The 16,900-nt window shown below is 45.2% G+C and overlaps 2 protein-coding genes across 3 annotated transcripts; both read right to left on the reverse strand.

Annotated features, from left to right (window-relative positions):
- Window positions 1–3,960: 3,960 nt before the first annotated feature.
- On the reverse strand, window positions 3,961–12,092 carry LOC119209651 (RNA-binding protein MEX3B-like). 2 transcript variants are annotated; one of them, XM_037459099.2, is made up of 4 exons: window positions 11,504–12,092; window positions 10,405–10,925; window positions 9,110–9,405; window positions 3,961–8,968 (listed from the first exon to the last, which is right to left on the reverse strand). In XM_037459099.2, the coding sequence occupies exons 2-4, from the start codon at window positions 10,862–10,864 to the stop codon at window positions 7,754–7,756; spliced, it is 1,971 nt and encodes a 656-aa protein (XP_037314996.2). In that variant the 5' UTR covers window positions 10,865–10,925; window positions 11,504–12,092; the 3' UTR covers window positions 3,961–7,753. The 2 variants fall into 2 exon arrangements, with proteins under 2 accessions (XP_037314996.2, XP_037314997.2); XM_037459100.2 differs by lacking the exon at window positions 11,504–12,092 and adding an exon at window positions 11,041–11,197.
- A 631-nt stretch (window positions 12,093–12,723) lies between these two features.
- On the reverse strand, window positions 12,724–16,683 carry mbd3a (methyl-CpG binding domain protein 3a). Its single transcript, XM_037459080.2, has 7 exons — window positions 16,485–16,683; window positions 15,515–15,680; window positions 14,742–14,879; window positions 14,427–14,517; window positions 14,157–14,334; window positions 13,773–13,925; window positions 12,724–13,657 (listed from the first exon to the last, which is right to left on the reverse strand). Exons 1-6 carry the CDS (start codon window positions 16,496–16,498, stop codon window positions 13,778–13,780), a joined length of 735 nt encoding a protein of 244 aa, XP_037314977.1. The 5' UTR covers window positions 16,499–16,683; the 3' UTR covers window positions 12,724–13,657; window positions 13,773–13,777.
- Window positions 16,684–16,900: the final 217 nt, after the last annotated feature.

A 16,900-nucleotide genomic window follows, 5' to 3' on the forward strand; every position in this document is an offset into this window, starting at 1 on the left:
AAGCCATCGGAGTCGCCGCCAAGCGTTATTGTTGTTTTCAGTCTTGTCAAGTGCGTCCATGAAGCCCTTTTACTTTCTACTGCAAAAAGTGAGCAAGCGCCCGGTCACGGTCGGCTCGTTTGTGGACTTGTTTGTTGCTGGGCGGAGCCTCACTGACTGTCACTGCTGGCCTGTCACATGTTGTCTTTACTGAATACTGTGGAATTCTACCAAACACAACATCTGAATGTTATTTATTATCCTCAGCGGAGCCTCTTTTATTTTTTTTAGGATCCGATGAATTAAATCCAAAACCAAGACTAGCTTGGGGACACTCATGCCTTTTTTAGGCATCCAAATTTCCCTTTAAACAAAATGGACATTTTGGTTGAATCAGCCTTTTTCAAAGAGCTTTACACCACATTCAACAGTGCAGGTGCATTGTGTTTGATTAATAATTAATTTCAGGGTACAAGACAACTTGATGTGGCAGGTCGTTGCCAAAAAAGCAACAACGAAACAACAAAAAACATTTATAGCCATTATCCAGTTTCGGGCTTGTTGGTTGCCTGCTTCATCTATGTACGCACACATACTACTGCACACGCACACCCACATCTACACAACGATCTCTGCTCAAGCACAAAAGGGCACATGTGAGATGACACATGCATGCGTGCACGCTGCACAACTCTGTGGAGACCAATGACGCCCACCCTGTGAATAGAATCTACTTACAATTGCATGATGGGAACTTAATCGTGCCAGCACGTGTCTCTTTGATGTAACTTTTGAATTACCACGGCTATGTAATAAGTCATAAATGTTTTCCTTTTTTTGTTTTTCAAAATGCCTGTGAATAAGTCATCTGTAACCAATATGAATGTAGTGTCAACACAACTCGCATGAGAGAATTATTTTCTACAAAGGATGTTTCTAATTTGTTTCTTATCATTATTGATTGTTCTTTAATGAGGAGAAAGGGGAACTGGAATGCAGCCTGATTGTGATCTGCTTCCTATTAAAGGGACATTTGTGTCATTATCTACACGTCTGTTTAATTATTCACTCTCTGGTACCCAATGGATCAAATTTGCACTGATTTTATGTGTGGAAATTAGGGCCGGGACTTTAGCGCGTTAATTACGATTAATTATTTACAATGTGAATTAAGATTAATTAATTACATAAAAAATAACATTTTTTACGCATTTTTACACTTATTTTTTGCACCGCGGAACGTTTCTCACTGGATGAGTTTCGGAGGACCGATTATACTGGAGCACCAACTAGCGTTCATGACTTCAGACAACAACAAACCACAGTGAACATGAACGAAGAACGACTGACGAGACCGTGTCGGGTGGCCCCGTGAATGGGACATTTTATTATAATAAACACACGGATGGAAGCGTCGATAAGAGCGTGGTTGTGTGCAAGCTATGCAACAAGGAATTCACATCGAGCCTCAAGTATCACCTCAACGCAAAACAATTAGCAGCTAGCGTGGACGTCTTGAAAGTATTGGTCTACTTAAAAAAACATAGTTTACAGAAGGTCTACTTGCCTATAGGCTACCTGAATTTCTGAAAGTACTATATTTCTAAATATGCTATTTCTACACTTATCTGCTGGAATTGGTTGAACAAAAATAAAAATCCATGTGAAAAAAATTACTTCTCACTGTTCTCTGGTCAAATATTTATGCAATTAAAATGTGATTGATTTTGATTAATTAATTACAAAGCCTCTAATCAACTAGATTAATATTTTTAATCGAGTCCCGGCCCTAATAATATATATATATTATATATATATTGACCTTACATATATTTTTTCATAATAATTTTTTACCTATTTAAAAAAAATCTTCTTTTTTGACCCTACATATTTTGACTTTTTTCACAATATTTTTCTTGCCATGACATGACTGGAATGATCTTAGATGGAGCAACCTACACGTCCCTGTCACTAATGCCAAATGCCCCAAATTTATGTACTTTAAACCTTATCTGGGTTCAACCCTCAAGGGACATGGTGGCTCTTCCTAAATCCTTTTTTAGTTTTGGGTAACTGACATTTATAAAAAATCATAATGGGAGACGGATTGGTGCATCTTGGAGGATCAACCATGCTATTCATCCTTCCTGCATTGGTAAAGGCACAAGTGAGTTGAATTTGAATGTAACAGAGATCTACACCCTGTGCCAGAGTGTCAGTTTAAGGTTGAAGTAGACAAACATGTGATTGTCTTGAAAAATGCCCTCAGAGGCTGTAATAAGTTTCATGTCAGTGTGACCACTGAATGAAACACATCTGCTCATCTTTACTGACTCATCCGGCCTTCTCTCCCGTCAAAAAGGTGGAACCCTATAGGCTACGTAGCATGGCTAATAAGTGATAAAAGCAAAGCAATTAACATCAAATTTAGTCAATTCATCATCAAAAAGATTCTTCATCATTCTTGACAATGCCATCATAACCAAGTGAACGCGCCTTGTGTTTCTGCATAACCCCCAGGGTTCACTTCTCTGAAACAACCAGTGGGGACAATGCCCCCACTACTACCTCCGCGGTAGTGTGCTCAAGACTTGGCGGGTGGGATTTGAACCCACTGGCGGTGCGCACAGAGGCTTTTGGCACCCTGCACTCACCCCTACACTACCAGTCCTGGTCACATTTTGGCAACTTTGATTCTCCTATTTAACCTTGAGCATGTGAGTTAAACCTCAAAAGTGTTTTTAAATGCTATTTCCACATCTGGGCTTGAACCCACAACCTTCAAGTGCAGTGCAGGGGCTTATGTCAGCAGCTCTTCCGATGTGCTACTTCACCACAGACTAACCAACCCTTTGTTTGTTGTATTTAACCTTGAGATTGCTACTCAAACCTGAAGTAAAGCCAAAGGCTCAAACCCAAGACTGGGCTTGAACCCACAACCTTCAAGTGCAGTGCAGGGGCTTATGTCAGCAGCTCTTCCACTGTGCTATTTCACCACAGACTAACCAACCCTTTTTTTCTCGTATTTAACCTTGAGACTGCTACTCAAACCTCAAAACTCTTTCAAAGCAGAAGCGATGTCTGCATATAGGGGCATGAACCCACAACCTCAGACAGCAGGTTGGAGCCTTTAGCCCTTCAGTTGTTCCCTTGTGCTATTCAAGCACATGCCCCATTGTCTCCGTTTCTCATATTAGACCTTGGGATTGTTTACTAAACCTCAAAACTGTTTCAAAGTTTACAGTTTGAAGCCCTGACTGCAACCAAACCCTCCTTCTGAGAGAGCAGGTTTGAACTGAGGATGCTCCACACTTCAGCCTTCCTGCTATCTCCCTGCACTGTTCCACCACACACCTGTTGATGCTCTCACTGTTCTCAGGTCAAATATTTATGCAATTAAAATGCGATTAATTACAAAGCCTCTAATTAATTAGATTAATATTTTTATCGAGTCCCGGCCCTAGTGGAAATGTGTTAATTCAATTTTCAAATAGTGTTATACTGACGCAAACTTTCAACCAGTTGTTGATTAGATTTTTTAAGGTTATAAAGTCATGGCGTATATTCAGAAATGCACACTAGTGTCAACGGTTTCGTAAAGGTCTAAACTATATATTGTCAAGTAATTCTGTTGAATCGTAAACGACTTTATACTTTAAATGTTGAATTTAGTCATATAGTGTGTTGAAAAGTCAGTTTAGTATCTAGTTATTATTGATCAGTCTTTGTAAGTTGATAAGTTCAAATAAATAGTCTCAAAGTTTTACTATATCAAAAACCATATTATAGTTTTAAACCTGGTTGTGTATAGAATAATATAAACGTACCATAAAGAATGCCATAAAATAGTGTAGCATGCCACTTGCAAATAAGTCATGGAAGAGGCATAATATAGTATGGCAGGAAGGTGTGAATATATAGCAGTAATAAAGTCAGTGTAGTAAGCCATAAAAACGTTGCAGTCAGTGTATTGTTTTGCCATAAGAAATTTAATTAAAACTGAACTGTGATATATTACAACAATTTAGGATGTTGTGAAAAAACATAGACCATCAAAATGTTTTTAAAAAGTGATATAGCATACTATAAAAGGGATCATAAAGTCATAGAACAGCACAGTATGTTGTGTCAAATTTCCAAAAAGGGTTCTATAAGAATGTCACACGTCATTTATCAGTTTTGCTCTGATCTGCTGCCCCCGTGCGGCCGACACGGCGATTTCACCCCGAAAACAACCAAAAATAAAGACGCCACACACAAATTCTTATTTTACAGTAAAAAAATGAAACCAAAAACAAGACTTTATTAAAGAAGCATAAAAAATAAAACTCTTGATACATTTCTCATAACCGTCAAGTCAGCTCAAATTATATGATTATACAATTTTTCCGGCTCTTGGTTAAAAGGTCCATAAACTTTCAAATAAAATATATTTCAATTTTAAAATTTCTTCAATAATTCTCATTTTGTTATAAATTGCCTATATGTAGTACACAGAAAATAAGGAAAATAAAAAAAATGGAAAATAAAAATAAATTTGAAGTAATAAAAAGGGTCACATTATTGTCTGGGATATTTAGGTAAGCAAATAATTGTAAAAAATAAAGTGTAAAAAGTTGTTTTTTTTTATCTTAAAAATTATTAGCTAATGCCAGATGGCTTGAAGACATGCAGATGGTTAACTTACAAATAATGATACATGTTCTTTAGAAACTACACTCATCTTCATTTAAGTCATTTGCTTTTGAAAACAAGATCCCAATGATTGTATTCAGGGTATTTACACACAGGTCAGGCCTGAAACCTATTGTCAACGTTTTACATTTTGGTTCTGCATACAAAGAATTAAAGCCAAAAACAGAAGAGCTGCGGCTTAAGGGGTGTCACCCCTTACAGGCAAGGCTCTCTTTGCACCCCGCCCCCTCAAATCACAAAAAAAAAAAAAAAAGGTCAGAGGTCACTGGCTCGCATGCCTCAGGAAACCCTGTTTTCAAACCTTGTGGAAAGAAATGGGGGAGGGGTGAGTTTGGCTCAAAACAAAATAAAAATCAGCAGTCAATCTGAAAAACTCTGTACCTTTTAAACAATGAAACTACTGTACATTAAACCCTAACATCTCATTGGCCAAAAACTTCCCAGTGCAACACACGGATTTACATTAGTCCCATCTGGCAAATTAATTCCTTTAACACGCCGACTCGAAAAGGGGCTTTTAAGATTGGCCGTAGACTGGCGAGACGGCCTCGGCGAATCCGCTCAGTTGGACCCGAGCGCGCTGGACACGAGCCAGTTCTGACGGGAATGATAAAACATGGGTGTCGGGTCTACTGTGCTCTGCGGGGTTTAGTTTGAGGACTGAGAGGCGTCCCACTACTAACTCGGTTGGTTGGTCGCATTGTTTCAGTAGAGAGTTGCACCAAAGCACCATGGGAGAGTCTTCACAAAGACTACCAGTTTAGCTCCTGGGTAGATTTTTCCTACACATGTGGACACATGAATTAGTGCATTACTGCAACAGGACAGCGGCTTATTAGATTCCTCTGTGCAGCTGCTGCTGCCCTCGTCACTTAACTTAGCAAATGAACGGCAAATAAGTTTAACATCTGGAGCAAACGAAAGCACAGCCAAAAGCGGCCCTCACATATACGCACATATTATATCCTCAAGTAGAGCTGTCTCCCCCCTCCTCGATATTAAAACCGTAAGACCCGCTCTGATCTGAGACCACGGCCAGAGAAGAGGACAGACAGGGACTGCGGTGCCCCACGCTCTGCTGCCAGGACATCAATGTGAGGACTGTATGGGGACATGTTTGGAAAAATCCAATGAATTAAAAAAAGAAAGAAAAAAAAAAAGAAGCAAAAACATTCTGCAGCTGCTGGGATTTGACCACAAAGTGTGTCTGGAAGCCCTGGATGACCTAGCTACTAGCTGCCATAAAGGATAAGTTCTACCTACTGCGCGTGAGCCTTAAAATGTGATTGTGTGTCTGTGCAGTCAAGAGGAAGCCCTTGAGAATTAGATGTGTCGTTTTAATTCTGTGGCGATGGCTTGTCTCATTCAATGAGCCGATTCCATGCATGTACAAAAAAAAAGAAAAAAGAAAAAGGGCCACAAACGTGAACGGCGTTCCACCACACCAACACCGCCCAAGTCATACGTACAGTATTAACACTATCGAGGCGGTTACTTCAAACTCACACTGAATTCTTTAAAAACCACTAACACAAAACAGTAACAGCAACCTCCTCATCTGGAGTTACTCGGTAATGCTTCGAAAACAAGAGGACAACGTTTACACAACTAACCATTATAGTGCACCGCGGTCGGCCAGGAGTACAGCGCTGTATGGCTGTGAGTGTGTCAGAGGGAGGGAGGGAGGCCATACAGCTTGGCTGTGAGAGCAGGGTGGAAGACCAAAACAAAAACAGTAAGAGCCGATTCTTATCTTTTTCGAGGGGCCAGAGGTTACAGTGCATGAAAAGAAATGGTTCAAACGGGCCCCTTGTTGCCGCACTGCGTGGGGCAGAGAGGCCGCCGCTCCGTGACCTAAGTGGACAAAACATTCATGTGTGATATTTAGAAAAGCCCTATCTTATCTTAAGAGTTCAAAATATACCTGCGAGCCACACACTCAGCAGTCATGAGTCCAAAAGTAGTAGAAAATGCTATAGAAGCCGATCGGAGTGTAACAGACGGAAGGGCAGAGGAAAATGTCCAGGCGGGGATGGATCAGAGCGATGTCTTCCACTGGGACTGAGAGTGAAGTAAAGCGGCAGCAGGACAGGAAGCAGATCTTAGCGTGGTGACGATACACAATGGTGCTGATGAGTCGGCATTCACAAACACACAAGAGGGGAATTGTGGGCGGAGATTGTGAAAACGGACCTCAGAGACATTCCTATAGTATAACTCGTACCCTCAATTTAGGGACAATTAATGAGAATTAATGCAGCAGTGACAGTTTAAATGTGAAGCTTCTAAACTCATCCAACACGTTGAATTTGATCAATTTAAAAAGAGATGCCTATTGTCGGCATGTATTTAGCGCAACTGGCAGCTCATTTCTGTGAGGCAAAGAGAAAACGGGAAGTCATCGTCGAAAGGGTTCCCTCTGTGTATTGTTCTGATATTGGCCCGACTACACGTGGACCGAAAAGTCCCAAGCCTGCAGAAAAATAGCAACCGGGCCGCTTGAACCGCTCGAGTGAGATGGGAAACCGACGGTCCGTTGGAGCGGTTTGCGTTCGGTCAAGGACATTAAAATAAGGAGTAAAAAAATTGCAGGCCTCGTCAATAGCTCCATTGAAAAATATCTGTTAAGTACAAAAGTGTCAAAAGGAAAGGCTGTGAGACAGAAAGCAGAGATCTGAAGAAGCCAGAATGGAGAAATGTGGAGACAGACCAGCAGGACGGCTGCTCCGGGTCAAAATGAAGGCCTGAAGAGAGATAAGACACTAGTTTCCTTCCAAAGGTTCATCACTGAGAGACTGAGCCCACGCGGTCTGAAGATCCAGTTTCAATATGCGTCGCTTCAAAAATAAGTCATTGCAATTATTATAATTATTATTTAATCTTAAAATTTGCCAGCAAAAAAAATAATGAAGCAATATTCGTATCATATCATCATCGGGTTTATGCAGTTAATATGGCCCATTGTGTGTGTGGACGCTATTAGTGTGAATCCTTCCCTTGCCTCCGCTGTTGCCCCCACTTCGGTCCTCCTCCTGCCCACTCCCATTTTACCCACCCACCCCATTCCCCAGCCGCGGCATTAGGAGAAGATGCGGATGCACTGTGTGGTAGGGGTGTGGCAGACGGGGCACTCGGGGTCAGCGGACTGGCAGATTTGCCCAGCGCACTCCATGCAGAAAAGGTTGTGGCCACAAGGCACCAGGGCCGCTGTCACCTCGCTCTCAAAGCACACAAAGCAGTCCCTGTTGATTCCGGGGCCGACGCCGACGAGACCCGGGACCCCGGGGCCGGAGCTTCCTTTCAGCCGGCTCAGCATCCCCGAACTGAGGCCCACGCCGCTGCCGCATCCCTCGGAGTCCGTGGGCGAGCCGCCGGGCAGCGAGGAGGCCGAGCAGGAGGAGTAGCCAGTCGACGATCCGCCGGAGCTGGACGCTCCCGAGAAGGAGCCGCCCCCGACACTGCTGGACTGCAGCCAGGAGAGGGTGCTGAGGGGGTCGCTCTGAGCGCGGCGGGCTAGTGGGTGATCCAGGGGGCCCACGCCCGTGTCCTGAGGCAGAGTCGGAGACAGCCGCGGGGTGATGGCGCCACCGCTCAGGCCGCTGCTGTTGCGACGCACGGGCTGCTGCTGGGCCGAGCCGGCCGTCTTGTTGCCTGATCCGCCGTTGATGAAAGGCGCCCAGATGTTGGCGGCGCTGAACTCAAAGCCCAGTTCGTCCGAAGAGGGAAGCCCCGGGGTGGAGTCGCCCCCGAAAGTGAAACCTCCTCCAGCACTGCTGGAACCTGTGCTAAACGGGCTGGTGGGGCTGCCTCCCTCGTTGGCCTTGCGAGCGGTGGCAAAGTTGTCTGAGCTCATCCCGCCGTTGTGAGCGTGATAGGCAATGGACGACGACATCTTGCGGCCGGATGAATGATGCATGGATATGGGAATGGTGGAAGGAGGTGGGGAGGGCGGGGGAGGAGGAGGGCCAGAATGGTGGCCGGTGGCCCTGGACCACAGAGACGCCCCCAGTCCTCCGCTCAGGGCGCTCAGGCCTTCTAGACTCACGTCGGTGCCGTTCGAGTGGAAGTCGTTGTCTCCCTGCAGGTCCACAAAGGTCCCGGTTCTCAGGGTGATGTGGGTCTCGATCTCCTCTCTCGCTCGGTCCACGTTCTCAGGCATGCCGGTGACCTCGAACACCGGGTCTTTCTCCCTGCTCGGTGTCACAATGTAGGTGTGGGTCTGCTGCTGGATGCGCTTAATAGTTGCTCCTTTCGGTCCAACAACTAAACCAACTACTCTGTAGGGGACCCTCACCTGGATGAGCAACAATAGAAATGCTTCAGGTCAACTACAGAAAGAAGAATAGTGATGTCGTTTTTTTATTCTATTTATCTAACATCCAGAAGTGCCTATGTTACCTAGGGAATAAAATAAAACACAACACGGCTTATGTACCTGGATAGTGGTCTGTCCAGGCAAGTGCGGTGGTCCAGGAAGGGAGCCGGTCCCGCTGCCGGTGCCGCCGTTTCCTCCTCCTCCCGCTGCTCCTGTTGCGCCTCCGCCTCCGGGTGCTCCCGCTTTGCAGCGGGACGCCCGGATCATAGAGAAGTGCTCGGCTGCAGAGACAATTTCGCGCTTGGCCATCTCCACGTCCTCTCTGCGTCCTGTCACGATGAAGACTGGCTCCTCGCCTCGAACTGGGGTCTTGATGTAGGTATTTGTTTTGGCACGCAGGGCTTTAATCTTACAACCTGGAAGATGCATAAACATCTTAATTTTTCGACATTCCAAACACACACATGATAGAGTGTGTTATATATTTAAACGTTAAATTTTTTTTTAAATTTATACAACAATTAAATTGAATATAATATTTATTTATTTTTAAACAGGACACATAAGTAGGGAAGCATAAGACAATATGCGGGACATTCACGAGGAGTCGGCAGCTGCTGTTTCTTTAAATATGGACGCTTAAAACTCAGCGACCAATGAGGCGCGAGGAGCGTGATGTCATTCTGGGAAGCAGAAAGCATGGCTTTTTCAAACAAAGAGAACAATGCCGTAACGCTGCCGCGGCCGAGACGGACGGTCCAAAAAAACCCAACGTGTGTGTATTTAAAGCGACGTCCACATACAGATAAAAGCTACAAACTGGGGGGAGGAAAAAACCGACGAGAGGTGTCTAAACGTGGCGACGGATACTGGAGCAGCGGAGGAAGGCGCTGGGTGCAGGGCGTAACACCGCCCAGCCCCGCGTCTGCTGCCCCGGTTCGGCTCAGGAACACGCTCCGCGGAGAATATAAATATATTTGCGTGATCTAAAAGTGAGGTGTGCGGGTCCGAAGCCGCCTATTGTGGTCTGGGAGGGTATACAAATAGTCATATTTCCTTTGTTTGGTGCAGGCTGCTAGACATGTCCAGACTCCCCACAATCTGCCGCTTTGTCTGACCCTCTCGCACCCCTCCCCCTCTCTCTCCTCCTCATCATCAACAACCGCACTCTCCCACTCACTCCAACATTGAGGCATTGTCTAAAAAAATTTTTTTTAACGGAGAATGGATACACCGGGTAAATATTTACGGTGGCGTTACGGTAAGCATGCTGACATTTAAGATGCACCGAGCTCAGGTTGTAAAAGTTCAGAGACCTTCCTCCAACCAGACTGCCACCCAAACAAAGGACGCGCGGCTCGTAAACATAAACACCGAATGACTACCCACACCCGTACGAGCGCGTGCACTCTTACCTTGTCTCCCCACTATTTCGGCCACATGTTCCGAGCTGGGGACGGGCACACATTCAGTCATGTTGACACTCCTTTTCCTGCTGCAGAGGACGGAGCTTTGTTCTCCGTGGAGCATGGCGTGGGAGCCGGCCATGTGGTATCCGCCCGAGCCGTAGTACTCCGGGGATGGAGAACAAGACGTCGGCGATCCCTGGGACCCGTTCGGATGCTCCAGCATCTGGAGGTCCACGTAGCCCACGCCGTTGCAGCCCTCGGATCCCGGTCCCTGGGTCCCGTCCAGAGTGTCCACCTTCTCCAGGGCCATGAGTGACAGCTGGTCCAGGGCGAAGCGAAGCACCTCTTGGTGGTCGTCTTCCCGGGACTCCTGGTCCGTCTCTCGGGGCAGACCAACCCCGTTGTGCTGGCTGCTGATCACCACGTCGTGGTCCATAATCTCAGGGTGGAATAAAGGGCTAGGCATTGTGTCTCCGTGGATCTCACATCAGATCGCGGGTGCCTGATGGGAGTGAGCTCACCCTCTTCTGGAGAAGGGGGAAAAAATGAAGAAAAATAAATAAATAACGAAAAATAACAAGAAAGGAATCACGTGTTTGTTTACCATTAAAACATCAAAGAGGGGGAATAGAGATTAGCCACCTAGAACCCGCAGACCACGCGTGCGTTAGCGGTGTGGATGATTTGAGCGCCTTGCTTTGTCTGTTGTTGCTTCTTGTCTGACAACTGAACCCATCCAGGAGGCTGATATGTTTTGTCAGATCATGTCTGCTCTACCACAAAGTAACCTCCCCCTACATAGATACGAAATAACCTGTGTGCCACGGATTTCAGACACATATAACGTTATAGGATATAAGTATGTGGCATAGGTGTACTGGTCGTATTAGAGAAAAACGGGGATTATATTCTGTTGTTAGCTTCAACAGCCAAGCTAACAGGCTAGCTCCACATAGTCGGCACCCAGTCACGTTGTCGACCCCTTTGTTTGGGAGCACCGCGGCTAGCTGTTAGCTCCGCCGCTCACTGACAGTCTCCTTCTCAAAAAGGCAGCCGCGGCGATTTCTCATATATAATTATAAAAAGAGAGAAAACACCAACTTACTTTATGTTGCCTTTGTCGAAGAGATCCCGTCTACGCGTGACGCCCGGTTTTTTTCAAAGGGGAGGGGAGCGATGAGAAGCAGCCAGAAGGAGAGCGCTAGGGAGCTAGCGGGTAAGCTAACTAGCACGCCAAATGGGGGGAGTGGGTGGGTGTCGGTGGAGGGGGGGGGGGCGAAGGAGAAAATCGTTCAAACCCGAGAAGAGAGCACTGTTGTTGTTGTTTTTTCCTTCCCTCTCTCTCTCTTCCTCTTCTGGAGAGTCGAAGCGTATTCCCGGGGTGTGTCGCCGGGTCTGGGTTCTGCGTATCTTCAGTAGGACGGCCGTTGAAATCCAACGGTAGCCGTTACCCGTTAGATACAAAACATACACACGCGCGCGCACAGTGCTGCTGCTGCTGCTGCCTGACCCCGGTCGGTCCGCCGCCTTTGTCTCGCCAGGCGCACGCCGCTCCGTCTCCCGCACACGGCACTGACGTCACCCGCGACACAACAATGGGTTCAAAGGCCACAGGCAGCAAGGGAGGGAAGGCAAGGGATGGGAGGAGAGCGAGAGAGAGCATCCACGGTCAAGTCACCTCTGCTGGCACTATTGTGTCTGGCAGTCTGCGGGGAACTCCCCCCCCACCCCCCCTTTAATGCATGATCTGCAACCTGAATGTTAACGCATCGATCGACGTTTTAGAAATGTGGTCATCTCTGGGTGTGTTCATCATGGCTGGTGTTTGGGCTGGTTCGACAAACGCGTGGAATGGTGATCATGCGGTGTGTGTCTGTGTGCTGTTATTCACGTGTGCTTTCTAGGGAGCAAGAAAACAAACAAAAAAAAACATGCAGGGCAGTATTTTCTATTTGGAATAATGTAAACACCATCAAGCATTAAAGGCAGCCATTTTTCTTGCTTCTCGAGCTGAAAGGAACAACACGATTGGTATTTTCTTTATATTCTTTCATTTAAATTCTAACCCTAAAACCATAAAAATATACCAACTGTGAAAACAGCCACGCCTAAACATTCATGTTTTTGTATTACGCCGTCTTTGTTTGCCAGGCATGTTTCCCTGCTGAAAATATACAACGGGGGGTTTATTACATATATGAAATCAAATCTGTATGTGTTATGTTCTTAATGTATGTACTCTTTAATCACAAAATCTTTGCTCACCAACTGTAACTTCCTAGATTTTAAAGTAATTTCCAAGAAAAAAAAAAACTAAACACCAGCCATGAAAAAGCTGCATTTATTTCGCAGTGGTATGGAGACAAATAATGATTCTTGTAATGAGGTACAGAACATCATGAGGCAAGTTACATCAGTGTTTTATTGGTTTCTGTATTTTCTGAAGGTACACGCTTTTTCTGTTACATATTAAACTCAAATGTAGCCGGCAAACAGTACTGATAATTCTGTTAAAACAAAAATACCCAGACTTGAACTTCAAAACCATGTAAATTCAAGTTATTATGAGAAATAACACTGCTTTAAACTAAATTTGATTATTCACATCCACAACAGTGCCATGTGCGTGTAAACATACTGCAACCTTTCTGTGCTTTCAAACATAAACACAAAAGACCTGCAGTGCCAGAGTAAAATGTAAAAAAGATGGCAAAAAAGTAACACACCTAAGATGGCGACGAAATGGTACACTCAATACAAACATACACACGCGTGCACACACACACACAAAAAAAACACATCAGGTTGGTTATTTTTTAACTTTGAGCTTTAACAGCTGTTTACAAACTGTAACACTGCATTGTGTAGAGAATCATCCACAACTTGAGTAAACTTCCCTAAAAGTAAAACCACTTACATGAACAGTCATTTTGTTTTGATTAGACAGCATCAACGATGAAATGGTGATGTCATCGAGACATGAGACCGCTAAACAGTTTGTAAAGTCTAAAGAAAGTTGCCTTACATTAGGAGAGGTAAAAATAAACTGGAAATCCAAAGCACCCTTCCAGAATTACACCATTGAATGTAAAAACAAATTATAATAATATTAAAGAAAACAGTTTCAGTTTAGGTAAACAAAATCTGTAGAATGTCTGCATTTACCGTCTATTTCATCTCAAAGTGTATAAAAAATCTTCATGGAGCTAATTATTTGAAAAGGAAAGGAGTTTACCAGCAAACTTCATCTCAAACAAGCCTGTGGCGGAGACGAGAAAGAGACGCGTTAGATGTACTGAAGTTCTTCACAATGCAGCACAATCACACAGAGGAAATGGATGGACCAACAGAACCTGCTCTGAAGCGGTGTGTACCTTGGCTATAATTCCTCCTTGTCCACCTGCTCAACCTTCTCCAACGCTTTGTTGGCTGCGGCTGCAGTGGTGTCCTCTATATGAGCCAACATGTCAGCTGTGAGGGCTTCCTCCAGCCGCCTCCTCACATTCTGCACCAGGTCCTCCTGCTTCCTGAGAGACACAGAGGAGGATTATGGCGCCAATTAAGAGCATTTTTCATCTCATCTCCAGCAAAGCACCGTGAACTTTGAACCCACTGTTTAAAGCGTGCGCGAGTGCACGGAGCTACAGGGGAACATCGCTGCTGAACATCTGTTAGGCACAATGTTTTGTGTACGAGTATTTAGTTTCATTTATTACATAGCAGGCATGGAGGTGAAACCGTTAACCCCCACATCTCACCTGATGTCCTCATCCGTCACTACAAAGGCTTTGCAGAGAGGTTGTGATGTGTTGAGCCAGACTCCAGGGTTCTTCTCCACAGCCGCAGTGAGTTGTCCAGTGACCGGTGAGGGGCTGGTGTGCAGAGCGCTGGCGATGGCAGAAAGAAGTGTTTTATCTGAACACGCCGGTCCGACACCTAGAAAGAGAACCACAGGGCAGCAGAAGTCAAGCAGAAATTCATGGCCTTGAATCACACAGCGTGGTCATATTTGGTTTGGTTACTCTCACCCTGTAGGCCTTTGGGGAGGTCCATCGTTTTCACCAGCTCCTCTGCGATGTCGAATGCATTTAGACCGCCTAACTTCCTCTCCCAGAACAACTGAAGATTGAGGCAAACCAAAAAATATTAAAATCATCAAAAAAAGTTTGAATCCACCCTTCAGCACTTTCTAAATACCTGCAAAGCCAGATAACAGAAAACGGAGTATCATGACAGTAATACAGCTGGAGAAAACATTACTGCTACTTACAGGAACAGTTTCATTTACAATATCAGTGAATTTAAGAGGGAAAATGTGAATGTTTCTCTGCTCTGTGACCTACTTGTTTCGGTTGGTCCACAGCCTTCTGTGGGTCCGTCTTCACCTTGTTGTTGGGATGATTCGTAACCTTGGTCACTGGTTGCTTGAAGATGGATGCCGTCTGTCGAACTGGTAGTGTTGTGTTTAAATCAGGCTTGTTCTTTAAGAGAGAGACAATAGGACTCGTTTTAAGAATGACATTTGTTGCACACCAGCTACTGTTCACCCTACTGAGTTGAGTTATTATTTCATCAGTACCAATTCAATTCATCAATTAATAGAACAATGAATTTGGGAGGACCGTTAAAAATATGAATCCTTTGGAGAATTACTGAATATCCCTCGTAGTAAAGTCATCAGTCAATCATGAACGAATGCCTGTGGTAGAGGTTTAACAGCGAGGGAGGCGGAAACACGTCTATGGTGGCTGTGAAGAAGCTTCCGGTTTCTACTAAGATTTAAGAATCTACACATTCCCAAAACCATAAAAAAAGTTACACATTTCAGACTCATGGTCCAGATAAGATGGAACATAAAATAAACACAAAGCTCATTAAACTAAAATATCTCATGTTTATCATGTAATGTAGGAGCCCGGTACGCCAAAACTGTTGCCCGGGCCATTTATTGGCTGCAAACTGTATGTCAAAGAAAAAGGATGTGATAAAAAAAAAATGTAAAAAAGAAGAGTGCTTGAAAACTGTGGATTAGTCCTGTTTGCACATCTGCACATACACCAACTTACAGTGCAGGGATCTAATGCCTCACGAATACCCAAAACCTACACATCCTCACCCTGATTTGATGGTTGACCTCGTACAGGTTCTTGTGCCTGCTGCGCTGCACTTTGGTCAGCAGCGACCAGCCGGCCCGGGAGTGACTGGCGTTCACATCCGTGTGAAGGTTGCTGCCCAGGCTGCGGACTATCTGGGGCTTGTTGAGAATGCGCTTAATAGGGACACTGGAGAGAAGAAACACAGATGAATGGTCAACACAAGATGAACATCTTCAGAAACCAAGGCACCGATGCACTTATGGATCGGATTCTCAGGTGTTATGAATGGTTGGAGCGAGGTATAGTTAGTCGTGGGAGGTTGCTGTGGGAATGCAACTTTTAAATTAAAATATTACTAGTGTGCAGGTAGTCCCGCTGTAACAGGTCCAATAACATCTGCTCACGCCCACAGCCCGCGGTGTGATCGATCCGCCACAGTCGAGTGAAAAACTCGTGCTCTTGGGTGGTCTTTGGGTGTTTTGAGGCTGGAGCTTTGACAGAGAGTAAGACAACAGGCTGCCTTTTCTCACAGCCCCTTTTCCACCGCTGCGTCGGGGGGACTAACGCTGCTCGCTGGAGGGACTCAAACACCCTTCGTCGCCGACACGTTTGTCGTTTTTTTTTTTTACGAGACCAACTGAGCTGCAGCGGATATTTGGCGCAGACGCGCCGCGGCCCGACGCAGCGCTAATCATGCGTGTGTAAACAATGAAACTCAGCTAGCTAATCAAGCTAGCAGCGCTGACAACGTCAACGGACCCGCGGCCGTATCATCGATCGCTAGTGCTCAAAGTTGCGAGTTTATAAACTCGGTGGACTCGAGCCCGTCTAAAGGTCACGTTTAGCTATTGTAAGAACCGCGTGAAGTAACACAGACGCGGGGAGTCGCGTAGTGTTGTTCTCAACTGCGAAACGCATGTATGCGTGCGTGCATTTCCTGCAGAGAAACTTTCATCTCAAGTCCTTCGACTGAACATTTTAGAGTCTCACCCTTTTCTTTCCATGGTCTCGGTTGTCTTGATCTGCTTGCCGGGGATTCTGGCTCATAGAAGATAAGAAGCCAGCTAGCTGCCTATTGTTGCACTCATAGTTTTTCACCGAGCCCGGTTTGTTATCGATCCACTGCCTGTCTCCCGTCAGGACCTTCACAACAGCAGATCACTCCGCCAGAGGGCCTAGTCACACAATGAGCGGAAGACTTCCGCGATACTGTAAAATAGTGCGAAAATGACGCGCGAGGTTTCAAATGATTCGTCAAAGGTGGAAAGCAACTTATCCAACTCATCTTAAGTAATTATTTAGTATTATACTTTGTACAAGTTAGAGGCTAATTCGTACTTGTATCATATTTAGGTGAAACAATGTTATTTTGCAAAACGTTTAGTTCCATTACACATACCGTCACT

This window comes from Pungitius pungitius, chromosome 15, assembly GCF_949316345.1.
Source record: "Pungitius pungitius chromosome 15, fPunPun2.1, whole genome shotgun sequence".
Lineage (NCBI taxonomy): Eukaryota > Metazoa > Chordata > Actinopteri > Perciformes > Gasterosteidae > Pungitius > Pungitius pungitius.